This window comes from Pangasianodon hypophthalmus, chromosome 1 (assembly GCF_027358585.1).
Source record: "Pangasianodon hypophthalmus isolate fPanHyp1 chromosome 1, fPanHyp1.pri, whole genome shotgun sequence".
Classification (NCBI taxonomy): domain Eukaryota; kingdom Metazoa; phylum Chordata; class Actinopteri; order Siluriformes; family Pangasiidae; genus Pangasianodon; species Pangasianodon hypophthalmus.
The window spans coordinates 30,675,154-30,693,172 of NC_069710.1; the positions used below are offsets into that span (position 1 = coordinate 30,675,154).

General features: G+C 36.1%; 1 protein-coding gene and 1 long non-coding RNA gene across 2 annotated transcripts in view; one reads left to right on the top strand and one right to left on the bottom strand.

Annotated features, from left to right (window-relative positions):
• The window catches only part of trpc1 (transient receptor potential cation channel, subfamily C, member 1), a 35,542-nt gene that overhangs the window by 12,365 nt on the left and 5,158 nt on the right, over nt 1–18,019 (top strand). Inside the window, exons 7-9 of the mRNA XM_026944825.3 lie at nt 810–1,146; nt 5,260–5,399; nt 7,562–7,708. Coding sequence (XP_026800626.1) covers nt 810–1,146; nt 5,260–5,399; nt 7,562–7,708 — 624 coding nt within the window. The remainder of the gene's footprint in view (nt 1–809; nt 1,147–5,259; nt 5,400–7,561; nt 7,709–18,019) is intronic.
• Nucleotides 6,217–10,926, bottom strand: LOC128318723 (uncharacterized). Its single transcript, XR_008302188.1, has 3 exons — nt 10,712–10,926; nt 7,583–7,702; nt 6,217–7,414 (listed from the first exon to the last, which is right to left on the bottom strand). It is a non-coding gene; the product is annotated as an uncharacterized LOC128318723 (long non-coding RNA).

Consider the following 18,019-nt stretch of genomic DNA (forward strand, 5'->3'; position numbering starts at 1 on the left):
ATTGTAATAAAAATAATACCTTACGTCCAGCTGACCCCACATCCAGAGTTGCCTTTCAAGGGAAAGAGTAGTGCCGTTCTAGCTATGGGAGGAGCTTATTTCTGGGCCTGAAAAATGCCTGATATGAGCATGACAATATTACAAATGACATTTTTAGAGCATTTCTGAAACCACATGATTATTACACATCTAGAAACATTTGCGATCAAACAGGAAACTATAGTATATTATTTTAAATACCAGCTTTAAGGCAAAAAGGCAATTTTATACACTATTTTTATGCTTTTTATTTTTCATGTATCTTTCAAAGTCTATTTTTATTATTTCTACTGTTAGTCAAACTCCTTCATGTTTTTCACATGGTATTTTTTAAATAATTTATTATGTTTTTTTAAAAAAAAAAAAAAAAAAACATTACAAACTGCACCTTTAACTTTATTTTTTTTTACTAAAAATCTTTCTGAAAGGAAATGAGCTATAAAAATATTATTTGCATATATTTAAATTCAGGAGAAGAGAAAAATAAGAAAAAAGCTGATTTTATCTTATGACGTATTCAGTCCATGTTTTATTTACACTCCAAAGACAAGATCTGTTTTTGTATTTTAAAATAATGTTTAATGTATTGGGATCAAATTTCAAGAGTTGGCCTGGATCAGTGGTGTTTTGTGTATCTTAAAAAAAGAAATGTTATATTTTTATTAGGAGAGCAATGAACCATTTAATGGCTGAATAAAATTCAGACACACTATTCAGAAAAAAAGCATGTATGTGTGTGTATCTTTGTCGTTTTGTTTATTTCGGTTCAGTTTGTGGCTCAGTCTAACTGTCAGCAGTTCCTGAACACGGTGTGGTTTGGTGAGATGGCGAGTTACCGGCGTAAGCACACGGGGCTGAAGCTGCTGACGGTGCTGAGCGTGGCTCTGCTGTGGCCCCTGCTCTCCGTGTGCTACCTGCTCGGACCGCGCTCACGCGTCGGCCACATCATCCACACACCCTTCGTTAAGTTCATCATCCACAGCGCCTCTTACCTCACCTTCCTCCTCCTGCTCAACCTCTACTCGCTGGTCTACAACGAGGACAAGAAGAACACCATGGGCCCGGCGCTGGAGTTGATCGACTACCTGCTCATCCTCTGGATCATAGGTGAGTGCTATATCTGGGTCATCATGCCCAGTGTGGCTTTCCAAAGATTTTCTAGCATCTCCATGTCAGATTTTAACAATTTAATCAAAATATACTATTTATAAAGAGCATTTTAAAATCTGTTGATCAAAGTGCCATATAAAAATTTCTCTACATGTATGCATTTAATATGTAGAGGACTTCTGTGATGAAAAAGCTTTGAAAAACACTCCACTTTATTAGGAACACCTGCACACTTATGCAATTATCCAATCAGTCAGTCATGTGACAGAAATGCAGTGCATAACATCATGGCATTATTTCAGAAACTGCTGATCTCCTGGGATTGTCACACATAGTAGTCTCTAAAGTGTACACAGAATGGTGTTAAAAACAAAAAACATCTAGTTCTGTGGACAGAAACTTGTTGTTGATCAGAGAGGTCAGAGAAGAATGGTTCCTGCTGGCTGGAAGGCTAACCACTCAAATACCCACTCTTTACAACCGTAATGAACAGAAAAGCATCTCAGAAGACCAGAAGTCCTGATGGAAAACAGCCATAAACACACTGAAGAACCATGTTTACTGCTAACAAGCTGCTCTTGTGCCCCTGGGACGGGACATATATTTTCTAGAGAGCATTTAATTGGACGAATACAAGACTAGTACAGAATGAATCAGGATGAATCAATAAAATTATTAAGCATTATTCTGAAAGTGACGAGGTCTAATATTGAATATTCTCTAGGTACATTGTCATATTGGTGTTTATAACATTAATGGACAGGTACAAAAAGGTTCTAGGGCACTTTAAACATGCTTTTTATCTAGAAGTTCACCTGATATGAATCATTAAACTATCCAGTGAACAAATGATAGGAAAAAAACCCTCTCACTCTCCATAATTTGTAGTTATCGTGTGATTGTGGGCAAACTGAAATTTTAAATTTTAATTTTTATGTTTTAGATTTTTTTTTCCTAAACCTAAAAGTGTAAGTCAGAATTTCATATCTGCAGTTTACTTTCAGGTGTATAGCTAGTGTATAAAGTGTCCTTCAGACTAAAATAAAAATAATTAATCATTTACTTTAGTAATGAGTTTAGTAATAGTTTACTTCCAAGGATCAGTTTGTCCCAGTTTAGTGCTAAGCAGGTGCAGAACTCGAACGCTGTGCTAAAGTATACTGTAGTTTTGTAAAGTGTGCACAATGACCTGGAGTAAAAACATCACAGAATCTGGGAAATCAAATAGAAGAGAGGCAAAGATCCACTAGATGGAGGAAGATCATTGCATTAGTAGGTGTGTGTGTGTGTGTGTGTGTGTGTGTGTGTGTGTGTGTGTGTGTGTGTGTGTGTGTGCGTACCTGTATCCAGGGTGTATATGGATGCAGATGTGTGTGAACAGACTGGGAGGTCTTAATGCTGTGAATGCAGCTCTACTGTGTTTTTTGACTTAGGGTGATTTATTTAGAGCTCACAGCAGACAGAAGCTCGTATTGTGTGGGATGGAAAGGGTGTGTGGGTGTGTGTGTGTGTGTGTGTGTGTGTGTGTGTGTGTGTGTTGAATCCAGTAAATCTCATTTAGTTAAGCAGAACAGCGTAGAGATGCCAGACTGCATTTCAGAATCGTTTCCCCTATATGCACACACACACACACACACACACACACACACACACACACACACACACACACAGAAACAGTTACCATAAACACAGGACAGAGGACAGCATTCTTCTAACATCTCAGAGACCTTTTATGAGACACACTACATCACATTATGTCACAGTATGCTTTTCTGATATATTCTGGATGTCATGATATTTTTCCATTACATTTTTTGAATATATATATATATATATATATATATATATATATATATATATATATATGTATGTATAATTAAAAATTGGAACTGGAAGCAGCTGATTTTGCAAATAAAAGTAGTTTTAAAATATAAAAAAAGATTATAAATTTGTTTATCAATAAAAATAAATAATGTAAATACTTATAAATAATAAACAATGTTATCTTAGATATTAGATATCTAATATCTAACATATTTTAATGCAACACTACTATATTGTTGTATTGCCGTTTGTGTGCAAACTTATATATCATCATACATATCCTGTTTTACAGAAATACTTCGGAGAATTGATAGGTACATTTGTCATATCGTTCATCCTCACTGGTGTCTTTTTTTCTTTTTTAACTGCTTTGCTCTCCTTCAGAGAAGCTAAAAGGTCAGACAGAGGTCAGGTTGAGGGCCCATTTATAATGTTATATGTTGCTTTATAACTCACACTTTTACACGTAGAGGTAATGAAGCTCCTCAGATGAGGGGGAAATATTATAACTCCAGTCTAGTCACTTTCATTTACATCTGTCATTTCATGCGATTTGAGTATGAGCAATATATTCAGTCACAGAATGACCCCTATGATCAGACTTTTTCTTCATTCTGATGTTTGATGTGAAAATTAACTGAAGCTTTAGCCTGTATCTGCGTGATTTTTTGCATTGTGCTGCTGCCACATGATTGGCTGAAAACTGCATGAATGTGCAATTGTACAGGTGTTCCTAATAAAGTGGAGGGTGAGTGTATAAGGTATATAGAACGAGCGCATTAATATAAACCTGTGATTTGCAGTTGCACTACTGTTAGAGCTGCTGTTATAGAAAATTAATCAACACCTTCTGACCAATCACAATCCAGAATTCAACAGCCCTAAAATATAATGATACTTAACCCTTTCTTGCATATCCAGATTCTTTTATATGTTCTCTTTTTTTAACTTAAAATTGCATAATGTATGAATTTTGATTATGTCTAAATATTACTTATATTAAAAAGTAAATAGATTGTCCATGCATTAAAAAAAAAGGCTAAAACACTATGCCTGAAATCATTTTAAAAAATAAATCTTCCAATATCCAAGATTTTTTACATTCAGGTCTCATATATATATGTGTCTGAAGACAAAGATTTTTGAAAATATCATTTCTGAACATACAAAATTTAAAAAGTTTAGGACTGTTGCATGACCCAAGGAGGCGAAAAAAAAACATCTTCCCAAAAACACTATTTTAAAAACAAACAAGCAAACAAAAAAGTTTTAAAAATCTAGTCAGTGGAGTCAGACATAAAAACATTTTTTTTCTTTAATTTTTCTGTTATTTATTTTTTAATTTTATGTAGAAATTTATTAAAGATTGAGAATGACAAATAGTCTAGAGAGCTCCAGAAGTTTGTGTTTAGTTACATCGTATATTTTCCTAGAACATGAAAAAAGACCCTTAAACTGACTGTCCACATGAAAGGGTTAAAGACATTTCTATGATCTATAATATGTATCACAATACATAACATCCTAACAAACTGCTAGCAAAAAAAGTGGAAAAAAAAGTGTTTACCTTTTTTTAATTTAACGTCTACAAAAAATAATTACAAAAAATTCAAATGAAGGGAAAAAAATTTTTACAATTTCAGTACAGAATTTTAATATGAAATGAGCTTCTTCCATTCAGGGTTTGTCATTGTTATTGTTATTAAATATTATGTTTGATAGATACATCACAATCTACATGATATCTCAGAAACGTGTATTGTGACATTATTTATCATGATATCAATATTACATCGCCATATTCCAGAGGAACATTGTCAATATATTTTAACTGCGATTGTAATTTCCCTCTCAGGCAGCAGATGGCTCTTAAAATTACAGATTGCTCCTTTAATAAAGAAGGAAGAAAGCCTGTAAAAGGAGCTATGACCTTATCAGAATATTTATACGCACACTTGAAAGCTTTTTGGCTTTAGTTTTTTTCATAGCTAGAGCTTTTATGATTATTTATAAGTGTGTTGGGGCATTTAGGTACACTTTTGTGTAATCCAGGTCTTTAAATTGAATGTCAGGCGGAGGTCTTAACACTTCAGATATACATTTTACCAAACTGAGCAAGAGGCAGCGTGCATCCTTATTTACACCCACTTGCCCTTTTTTTGAAAAAGGTCTGCAAAGGAATGTCAGGAATTCTTTACATCTTTGTCTGATGTGTGTGTGTGTGTGTGCGTGCTGATGAAGAATTCGTCTCTCTCTCTCTCTCTCTCTCTCTCTCTCTCTCTGCAGGAATGGTATGGTCAGATGTGAAGCGTCTGTGGTACGAGGGCCTGGAGGACTTCCTGGAGGAGTCGAGGAACCATCTGAGTTTTGTTATGAACTCTCTGTACCTGGCCACCTTCGCGCTTAAAATAGTGGCTCATAGCAAGGTTAGATAATAAAGGAGACACTCATCCTCAAACGCTAACATTACTAACAATGTGAAAATGCTAGTAGGTATCAGTTGCGCAAATAATTCCTGCCAGCTGGCTCTTTTACATCTTTACACACCACAACAAGGGATCTCTGAACAACGCCCAGCCACTATACACTCACTGTCCACGTTATTGTTAACACATTCCTGCAATTATCCAATCAGCCAATCAGGTGACAGAAGAGGAATATATAAAGTCGTACAGAGTTATAGGTTTGAGTATTTCAGAAACAGTTGATCTCTGGGGATTTTTTTTTTTTTAAAAAAACAACAGTCCCTAGAGTTCACACAGAATGGTGCGAAAAATAGAAAACCTCCAGTTCTGTGGACAGACACACCTTGTTGATGAGAGAGGAGGGTCAAAGGAGAATGGCCAGACTGGTTTAAGCCGACAGGAAGGCTTCAGTAACTCAAATAATCACGCAATAAAAACGCATGTTATTGGAAAATATATGCATCCATGCACGGAGCTGGTCAGACTCAGAAGTTGTTTGCTTACTTTCATTTATCTTTTTCTAAGTTTCATTAAACCTTTATGATGTAATTTCTCTCCAAACTGTCATCAATTAGACACAGATTTATTTCTTTGAGTATGGAAATGGTCCAGTTTTTGGTATCCAGCCCTAGTAACAACACAACACCACATCAATATTTGCTGGAAAGTAGACGCCCAGAGTAAAATCACACTTTCCATGCTCCATGTTTTTATATCATTCTCCAGAGGTCGGTTATGGTTTAGATAAAGTTTAAAAAAAAAAAACCTGCAGGAGAAGAATAGAGTTGAGGATTTTTCTGCAACATGTATGTACATAACCATTGAAATGATTTTCTCTCTCTGCTCTCTCAGACATATGGAAGGTGGAATAGTGGATTAGGCTTTAGTGCGAGAATGGCTGCTGTGACTGAAACCTTTAATCCTCTGTACATTACTCACAAACCTCTGCAGTGCAGCTCTGGCACGTAATGTACAGTAGCATCACTCAATCTCACAGTGAATCTGCTGGTGTGCTCCTGCTTCCACATGCCACGTGTGCCTTTTCCTGTTCAGCATTGTGGTGTAAAGAAAGCTTGCTGGTGTTCTACACATCTACACTAGCAGTATTTACACTATGTACAGGAATAAAACACTTTGTTTTGTGCTGTTATGGGAACATCATCAGTGGTGTGATGAAGCGGTATTACCTTGCAGTTGTTTTTATATTTTCTTATAACAGCACGTCCCGAAGTGTTTTATACCTATTACACCACAACAATTTGCCAACGGTTACAATTTTTTATCTATTAAAGAGCGACGTGTTGTACATTTTATCCGTCTGTAGCTACATTTATTGTTGTCTATGAAACAGCTTAGTTTGTTTTCGCCAGCCTTTGAAGTTAATGCGAAAAACACATCAGCTTGACGTGTTGCAGATAAACCTCAACCTCCTCCATCCTCAAATCTTCTCCAGAAGCTTAAAGTTACCGCTTTACCTTTCTGCCTTTTACAAAGCGGTAACTCTGGATGCTCCTTCCAAAAATGCTAAATAAACATCTCTTTAAAGAAAACTTCACATTATCAATGAGTGCACACGTTTTTTTTTTTAAATCGGTTTATGCAGAGCATCTGTTATACAAGCCCCTCCCCGTATAAGTTGTTGCTATGGAAGTGATAATGTATTAGAACGAATGTGATGTCTGTTTAGGTACGTAGAAGTCGTTAGCAATTCCATTCCTGACTCTACATCATATCGCCAAATGTTACAATTCATTTATTCTATGTGAAACATACGTACAAACGTATGTTCAATACGTACAGGTATAAAAGATGTGCCATTAAGGATACCACAAGTGTAGCTTGCCTCATTCATCCTCGCCAGTAGAATCAGCTGTGCAGTCCGTGCTGTTAACCCTGATCAGGAATGTTGCGTTTCAGAGGAAACACGGCGCTCAATCAAGTCTGTAGTAATGCCTTTCTTTTCTCCTCAGCTTGCTCTGCGCTTGAGAAACAAATCCCACAGATGTCACATCCTTGCTGTTATGTACATCTCAGATACAGGAATGCTTATAGGTGATTATTCTAGTTGTATGTTTCCCCACAAATGTTGTCTGTGTTGTGTGTGTGTGTGTGTGTTGATTCAGTTTAAGAACGGGCATACGGACCGGAAAGACTGGGACGCCTCTCACCCCATCCTGGTGGCGGAGGGACTTTTCGCCTTCGCTAACGTGCTCAGCTACCTGCGTCTCTTCTTCATGTACACCACCAGCTCCATCCTCGGCCCTCTACAGGTAAACACCAGCAGCGCTGTTTATACACAGGTACACACACGGCTCTGTGCACAGATAACCACTACCAGCTGTGTTTATGTACAGCTCATCACCAACACACTGAGAAATAGTCTAATCTCTATCCGGTGCGTCTGTAGCGTACGTCTGATTACCACAAAGAGTCATTTGTTGAATTCTGTAAATAAACATTACACAGATATATAACACAATTAAAACCTCTAACAATGAACATCACAACGCATTTCCCAATGTGATGAGCGCTGCTCTTAGTTGTTTTGAAATCATGACCTGTACTTTTATTTTGACGTTATTCTCATTTGCTTCCTGGTCCTGACTCCGCCCCTGACTCTCACTGGTGTGTTTCTCTATGTTCACACCTGTTTCTTATTTTCAGTCATTTTCTTTGTGTATTTAAGCAGTTCAGTTTCATACATTCTTTGTCAGGTTTTTGACTTTTTTGTTTAGTTAAATTCTGAGCATTTTTTTTTTTTGTGATTGTTTCTCAGTTTTTTACCTTTTTCTCTTCTTATCCAGTTTACATAAGTTTTTCTTTATTACTCTGACAGCTGCATTTTTGGACAATTATTAGCGATCCGAATCTTTCAAAAGAATTTATTCACATTTACATCCAGCTGTCTCAGAATTCATGAAAAATAAAGATAGTAGGATGAGACAGAGATGAGAAAAAGTTATTTTTATGAACTTTTATTAAACTTTTCAGTACAGGAGGAATACAGTAAAAAGTAGTTCTGGTTAAATTACACTCTTTCAGAGGTTTTGTTGTATCCATGTTTCATCAGAAACATATAACCACAAATCCTTCATATTAAAAAAGTAGTACCATTTCAGACAGGATCAGTTATACAGATTTCGAGCTTCATTTTACTGAAGTCTTCATGAAAATCATTCTTCATGAAAATGTTTTGTGTAAATGCCTATTGACAGAAATCAACCACTGCCCTTAGACGTCCATTAAAAGTGAAAAAGTCAAACGTTTTTCCTTTTTTCTTTTCTCAGTGCAGGTAAAGGCCTGTGGTATTGACACTTACATGACATATAGTCAGAGGTTCAGTTGTACATTTTCATACAGTTCCATAAATTGTCTTTCTATAAGAGTCAGATTCAAAGGACTGGACCTCTGTACATAGGTATCCAGACTTGCTAAATTATTTACCAAATATCAGCCTTACTGACTTTAGGCTAAATCCAAAATGGCTTTCTGTTCACTTTGTTTGCACCCTACGTCCTAGGGCTGCACAATATATCGGAATGATCAAAATATCACAAATGTAACTATTGTGATATGCATATTGCAAGGGCTTGCGATAACTGAATGATTTTAATACTTCAAAAAGTTATGAAAAGTCAAAGTTTTAGGGTGATGCAGATAGCAGAGAAAGCTTTCTTTTCCTCAAAAGAACATGAAACATGTATGTTGTTTATTTCATTTTCAGTTTTTAAATATATATAAATATAATTTAAATTGATTTTACACACTTATAACATTATCGTACCACATATAGCATTATTTAACAAGTTATGGTGTTTGGGTAGTGTTATGAGACAGGAAACCAAAGGATTATAAATGGGATGAGATACACTCAGGATGTTGTGGATCAGTGGTTAAGGGGTTGGGTTGCTGCTTGGAAGATGGTGAATTCAAGCACAGACAGTGTGAAGCTGGCACGATTGGGTTGTTTAGCGAGACCCTTAACCCTCAACTGTTATATCAGTTACATATATAAGGGTTCCTATGCATGGGAACCAGGAGGTACAGCCTGCTTTTCCTCTAAAAAAGAGCTATAAATTATTTTATAAGGTCATATGTACAGTATGAGGTCGTCTGCTCTCAGGACCACTTGTAGAATGCGATTTTAACAAAATGCTCTCCAGCAGCACTGCTAAATCCTTAACAGACGTGTGTCAGTGCTCGCTTTATAAAGCCTATATGACTGTGAAGTAAAGCAGAACTGATATACTGAGCTGCACCAAGATTTACAATGATAGTAGTATCTCTGTTAGCTTTTAGTTCCACCTATTTCAGCAAAAGCATTTCCCTTTAAAAGCTTGGTATTCCACTGTAGTTGGAAACGAAACAGTGAAAACATATACAGTATACAGTGATTAGTGTGTGGTCAGATGCTCTGTAGATTAGATCATTAAAAGAGAAATCTATATCTCTGTTCCCTGTTCCACTTAGTCATTTATTGGTTTGCTAAAAAACCTTTAGCATCACAATATTATACAGCAGCACTGTTGAATTCTCTATTCTGATTGGTCAGAAGGTGTTGATTAAATGTCTGTATCAGTAGCTCTGACAGTAGTGCAGCTGTAAACCCCAGGTTTATTTTATATCAATGCACTCTTATGTTCTTGTATATGTTATCGTTTCTATAGTAACAACTTACACAGGGACTTGTATGGAGTACCCTACACATAAGCATATAAAAAATGTGTGTAATCATTGATATAGTCATGTTTTTTTGTGAAAACATTTGTGGAAGGAGTAACTTCCACAAAAGCTGTAACTTTAAGTCACCAGGACAGAGGAGTTTACATGACATGACAAGCTGTGTTTTTGTCTTATTAACTTCAAGAGAGAGAAAAGAGAGAGGCTGGCGAGGGAACGACTGTTTATAGCTGCTATAACATAAATGATAACAGGAGCTACAGATGTGGACAAATTTGTTGGTACCCTTATTGCACATTGAAACAATGCTTCATTCCTCCTGAAAAGTGATGAAATTAAAAGCAATTGTCTCATGTATACCTGCATGCCTTTGGTATGTCACAGAGTAAAGCAAAGAAATACTGAAAAGAGATCAAATATTGCTTATTCTATAAAGATATTCTAAAATGGCCTGGACAGATTTGTTAGAAAAGATTATAAATATTCAGATTATAGTCATATTTCAAGCTAACTGTTTCCTTTAATTAGTATCACACATGCCTTCAATCTTGTACTCAGTCATTCAGGCTATTTAAATGGAGAAAAGTACTCACTCTGCTGTTTGGTATCATCGTATGTACCACAATGAACATGGACCAGAGAAAGCAGTGGAGACTGTTGTCTGAGGAGATCAGAAAGAAAATTATAGACAAGCATGTTAAAGGCATAGGCTATAAGACCATCTCCAAGCAGCTTGATGTTCCTGTGACTACAGTTGCAAATATTATTAAGAAGTTTAAGGTCCATGGGACTGTAGCCAACCTCCCTGGACGTGGCTGCAAGAGGAAAATCATCCCCAGATTGAACAGAAGGATAGTGCAAAAGGTAGACAAAGAGCCAAGGAAAACTTCCAAAGAGATACAAGCTGAACTCCAAGGTCAAGGTACATCAGTGTCTGATCGCACCATCCGTCACTTTTTGAATGACAATGGGCTGAATGGAAGAAGACCCAGGAGGACTCTACTGTTGACAGAAAAACATAAAAAAGCCAGACTGGAATTTCATTTTGACAAGCCACAATGCTTCTGGGAGAATGTCTTTTGGACAGATGAGACAAAACTGGAGCTTTTTGGCAAGTCACATCAGCTCTATGTTCACAGATGAAAAATGAAGCTTTCAAAGAAAAGAACACCATACCTACTGTGAAACATGGAAGAGGCTCAGTTATGTTTTGGGTTTACTTTGCTGCGTCTGGCACCGGGTGCCTTGAATCTGTGCAGGGCACAATGAAGTCTCAAGACTATCAAGGCATTCTGGAGTGAAACATACTGCCCAGTGTCAGAAAGCTCTGTCTCAGTCACAGGTCATGGGTCCTCCAACAGGATGAAGACCCAAAACCTACAGTAAAAGCATCCAAGAATAGCTAAGAACAAAACAATGGACTATTCTGAAGTGGCCTTCTATGAGCCCTGATCTGAATCCTATCGAACATCTGTGGAATCTGTGGAGCTGAAACATGCAGTCTGGAGAAGACGCACTTACACACTTCAAACCTGAGACAGCTGGAGCAGTTTGCTCAGGAAGAGTGGGACAAACTACCTGTTGACAGGTGCAGAAGTCTCACTGAGAGCTACAGATACTCTAAAGGTTGTGCAACAAAATATTAGGTTAAGAGTCTCATCATTTTTGTCCATGCCATTTTCATTTGTTTTGATTCAATTATTCTGTTGAATCAAAAATCAAAAGCAAAGTCAGATTTTTATTAAAAATGATTGATGCCAATTCAAGTTATTTCGGAGAAAATTGTGGGTTCTTTTTTCGTGGAAGGGTACCAACAAATTTGTCCATGTCTGTATCTTGTTTTGGAGACATTCCAAAACATTAAACATAACTATAAACGGATAAAAATACACAATAGTCTTGTTCTTTAATAAATAAAAATAATAATAAAAATAATAATAATAAATAATAATTAATAAAAAAAAATTAACCATCAGCACCTTTCTGTGGTATAAGAGGAATAAAACACTTTTTTATTATTTTTTTTATTATTATTATTATTGATTGCTGATTCGTCAGTGATTATTTTTCTATAACAGCACACCCCCAGATGTTTGACTGCTTAAATGACAACTAACAATGTTTTTTAATGACTTTATGATTATTCAATCAACACAATAATTTTTTAAATATTCTCTACCTAATGGTCGACAGGAATTTTAAGAAATGGTTTGGTGGAAAAAAAAAACAACAACAAATATACACAATTATACATCCAAATGTATTCGATCAGCTAATTCGTCTGTTTGTTATTTTAATTTTGCACTAAAGCTACAAGGCTAATATGGCTAACAATAGAAGCCTGTAATATTTTTCAATTAACTTGCTTTCAACATTCTCATTTTTAAATAACAACTTCGGTGAAAAGGGAATAAGGGGTGTAATTATTGTGTAAAAATTAACTCAGATAAACATAGAAGAACAATCCAAGATGGCCGCCCTAATACAAGGTGAAGCTACATGGTGAAGTTTAGTTCATGGTTTATAGATGACAGCATGTCCCACTGTGTGCTAAACCACAAGTCTGAGAACTGGACGAGGTTTTGAGGAAGATATTTCCGCAGTGATAGACTTCTACTTCTTGCTAGCTATTAGCTTTGTAGCTCCAGTGCAAATGTAAAGAAGCAAACTTCAGACACCAGACATGTCTTTGCTAGTAGACTATACAGAGGAAATCGGTCATATTTGATTCTTAGCCCAACTGAGCCTTGCTGTATCCACCATTTTGAATACCTTCATTTGCTTTATTTGTACTTTAGCACTCAGTAGGTGTGGAGTGTGTTTTGCATATTTAGCTTCCAGAAATGTAACTCAGATTAGCAAAAAATAACTCAAATAAGCAGATGCTATCCTATAGACGCATGTAGAGTGATTCTGAGGTACATTATTAGCATTTAGACACCTGACAGACACGTTTTAGCTTGTATTTAGCTTGTATTTAGCTTGCATTTCAGCTAAGGACAAATGCCAGCTTATTGCTAGTGATCTGGCTGCATATAAATCAACACTAGCTCACACATAATTATTACAATCCATCAGAATAGCAAAGCAGAGGAAAAAGCACATCGCTTCTCTCCGGTTTTGATTATGTAATGCCCACAGGACCTGCCTGATAACCAGATGGATTCTAGAGAATTCTCGCTTTCTGTCTCTTCTGTCAAAATCAATCCCCTCTCTTTCCTTTGGTCTCTTTTTCTCTGCCAGTTCTGTGTCTGATCTCTTTCGGTTTTTCAAGGTCGCACACAAAATAGCACGTAGACCTTCGGGTATTCTGCTTCATGCGGATTTGTTGCATAAAATCTCTTTCTCTGCTTCTGTAATAGCAGTGACAGGACAGTTATATAAAATACAGTCGAATGTACTGTATGAGTTCTTAGCTGCTTTCTAGCTGTGAGTAACGTCATGCTGGTTTTGGATGTCTTATTACTTTAAAACAGCGGGTTAACTGTGTACTGAATGATGTGTTGTTATTATAGCTATAATCATTATTTTGAGTGCACGAATACCTTTTCCATGCTGTCTCTGTTCTAGTAGACGAGCTCACGCCGTGACATCACTGCTTGGCATTACAGCATGGAAATGTGCTCAGAAATATGGAAGGAATTTCTCTCTCACACACAGACTCTCTGTTTTTCTCTCTTCTTGTCCTTGTTTAGTGAGATTAAAGACTTCAGACATCCAGACATTTAGTACACTGGCTGACTGTGTTGTCACTGCACGGTACTTTATAGAGTGGAGTGCAAAATTTGTCCCAACAAAAATATCATCATTCAATACTTTACACTTTATCAGAATATCATGTTCATTTAATTGACATGTAACATTTAATTTAATGTCACATGTCCATGTTCAAACAGGATCTTCGTCAGGGTCAATGACAGATAAGGTGATTAAAATTTCACCACCCAGAAAATGTCAGGTGGCGCAACCACACATTAATGAAAAAATATAATATTTAATATAATATTTAATTATGCACATTATAGAAAATACATACAGTGTCTACAGTGTGTAAGACATGTTTCATACACATGGCAACATTTCAAACAATTTTAACATCGGATTTTTTCATTTAAAGACTGAAGAATGATATAAAAACACAAAAAACATATGCATGTTATTCCACAGTTTGACATAGAATTTATTTGTTTAAATCCATGTTGCACCATTTGACTTAGTGGTTGTGCCACGTGACTTATCAGGTTCTTTTCAAACAAAATAGGCATTTACTTGGACGCCCATCTAAATCTTTGTGCTTAAAAATCATGCTTATATATAGATTTCTTTAAAAAATAAACATTATTATTATTATATTGACACATTTAAGGGTCTTCTTGGGGTCTTACCACCTGACGCGGTAAACTGAAAAACACTAACTATCGCTCAAAAATGACTTTTTTTTTTTTTTATATTTGTGAAAGGGCTACTGAGCTTGTCATTGCCTTGTCATGGTCACTTGAGGTCTTCTTTGTGATGCAATACCCGGCCCACTCTTTCTTAAAATCTTGCCAAAATAAAAGTCTTTTGTTGTCTGTTATGTCCCATCAAATTTGAGGAAATCAGTTATTTACTGAAAAATAAGTTTTGAAAGCTGTCCTGTTTTTACAAAATGTTATGAATGTAAAGGATTAAAATGTTATCCTGTAGTATAGTATAGTATAGTATAGTATAGTATAGTATAGTATAGTATAGTATGGTCAGACGGTCACACCACCTGACATTTTTTTTAATGACGTTTTCACTAAAATGAATTCTATTTTAATAAACTAAAAATGTCTGCATATACAAGGGATATTGTAGATTAATGTGATGTATGTCATGTATTTATTAAATTATTATATAGAAAAATATTGGACTTGGGCAAGAAAAATGCATGTCATGTCACTGACCCATCACGGGCCACTGAAAAGTTTAGGACACATTTCACACACAGAAAGACGTCCATGTTATTTATTTCCTGGCAGAAGCTACAGTATATAGAAATGAGGAAATGTGTATTTCACTAATTTTCCCAGTTTAGATACTTAACAGACAAATTACCCAGCCTTTTGTATATACAGCCAGTTTTATCTGTGTCTTTGATACAAACTGTTCTTTATAACACAGCATGTGTCATCCCTCTCTTACGTCTTTGTTTTCATTCTGCATGTGTTTAGGTGTGAGGCGATAGAATTAGTATTACAATAGAATTAAAAACTCAACAAATAATCACGCAGGGATAAGACTGAATAAAATTAACTAACACAATTAAAGAAGATAAGAGCTAATAAACACACAAAACAAGAGAATGGGCTAATAAAATTAGATGAAAAGATAATAAAACAGAACTAAAAATAAGCAGAACAAGTTAAATAGACTAAAATAAAAAGTAAAAAATATGAACTCGAAAAGCATTACACAATGGACCTACAGCAAAAAAAAAAAAAAAAAAATTGAGGAAAAAAAAGCTTGAGAGAATAGAAATGCTTTCATGTTGGGCCATAATAAATAAAAGATTTTTTACACGGCACTGAACTTCTGTTGATGTTAAAGATAATTCCTGCTTGGGCCCAATATCAGAACATAATCAGCTTTGCCTCATGGTGTTCCTCCTTCTGCTTCATCTGTTTGTTTTGTTGATACTGGGAAGCTTTGGTGAGGATTATCTATAAATCCTGTATTTGTCTTGTATCTGGTGTCTGAACAAACCCCATTGGGTGTTGACTCAGCAGCATTCCAGACGTTTTCCATGGAAGAGCTGTTGCTCCATGTTTCCGTCCACCCCCAGTGGCTGGTCACGGCTGTCTGGCTAAACTTTGGTTAAGATAATTCAAGAAATTCTGAATCATCTATGAGTAAGTCATTCTCCTCGTTGCCTTTTCTCTAGAGTGAGAGTGAAGGTTGGGATGTTTGTATAGCCGGATTCATTCATTTGTTAGGAAGCTATTCTGACCCTGTGCACTCGGCCATCTGGATATTATGCTACGTCACACCAATACCCGCCGATGCTAAATCAGTGCTGCAGAGCAGCCCTGTGAGAGATTAGCCAAGGGAATTGCTCTCTGCTCGACTTCAAAGTGACAGGAGAATGAATCACACAAATTGAAAAACGGTTCATTTGAGCCTGAATCCTCCACCCACTCTGAAGAGTCTGAGTCCATGGCTCAGTGTAATCGCTTACGATAAAAATCTAAGAAAATATGAGAAGGCTAGTTCCTCACACATAGTTGTTGGCATATGTCTGAGTTAGGAACTGTTAATATTGCCTTTCCATTTAGTTTATATTAGCCACATTTTAGCCAATATAATGATGATTATAAACATTTCCCAGGTAGCACACACTCATCAGGCAAAATCTAAGCGACGGTACATGGAGCTCATTTTCTAACACAACTTCATTGTGTTCGTAATATTGCCACTTTTCAAAGCTTTCGACAAATTGGAATAAATATTCAGGTGCTGATGGTAAGCAGTCAAGTGTTATCAGCTAAACAACAGTCAGGTTAATGTCGGTTATACAACAACACTGTTCAAATCTTGAATCTGATTGGTCAGAAGGTGTTGATTCATTTTCTATGATAGTAGCTCGGAGAGTAGTTCTTACTGTAAAGCAAATCATTGCACTCTTTTTAATGTGTTATTGCATCTGTAGTAATTGCTAATTCACATGCAAATAATAATAATAATAGCTGATATGACAATAGTTTATTGAACATTTATGGAAGGAGTCTCCACTGTCACTGCTTTTCAGTCAGTTTTCTGACACAGGAACAAAGGAGTTTGCCGTGTCTTTGAACAATCCATATATTTTTTTTTTTTGATAGAAGAGAGAGACTGATGAGGGAATATATGTTTTTAGCTGCTATAATGTACGTAAAAACAGAAACTAATTTGTTTTACAGCATTCCATTGGCAAATTACTGTGGTATAAAAGAAATAAAGCAAAATAATAGGTATAGGGAAGTAACCAGCTTTGGAGTGGTAACAGTAACTAAACAAGGTATTGTTGATTATTTTCCTATAAAAGCACTCCCCATTGCATTTTATTCCTTACTTCCTCATGGGTGGAAAATTGCTTGAAGAGAAGTTGAGCTGAATTTGTTTATTACATGACTAACGTGTGGAGATTTGATAATAATCACCAGGAGATGGCATGACACTGATAGGTTTAAATCACTCATTCCACTCAAGGATGGCCAAAATTTAGCAGATGATATTCAAAAATCATGTTGCTACATCTACTGTATTAGAAAAGCAAGGTTGAAGTGACATCACTGAGATGTAAATTGTGAAGTTGTCCTAGCTGGGTTATGAATATTATATAAAAATCCTGTCAGAAATAGTTTCCGGTTAGCTCTTGTTAGCAAACCTGTGAAAATACATGTGCACATACAGTATGGAAGCCAGTGATATTTTTCTCTCTACATCAAGGCTTCCACATATGGACTCGGAGACACGCCCATATTTCTATACATGGACTCGATGCTTGTTCTGCCCACGCAGCTTTGGTTACACTGATGCCACATTTGACGTAACTTCCAATTAGGAATTACAAGTTGAGGGGGTGTTTTCTTTGGTTTTTAGTCGGAGGTCGGAAATTCCAACAGCATTGAAACTTTCAAGTATGAGAGTCTGAGAAACTTAGCAAGTGAAAGTAAAACATAGCAAGCGTACCTTACTGTACCATGTAACTTTATAGTTAGAAGAGTTGCTATATGAAGTATTCAACAATCCCCATTCTCCTCACTTATACCATTGTGTTTAGTTTTGCTTTAGGACAAGTCAGAATATTAGACCACGCCCATTAGGACAATTCCCAGATCAGTCAACTCTGTAAGCTCAACTGATTCTGAGCAGCATTTTATCAAATGTATCTTTTTTTT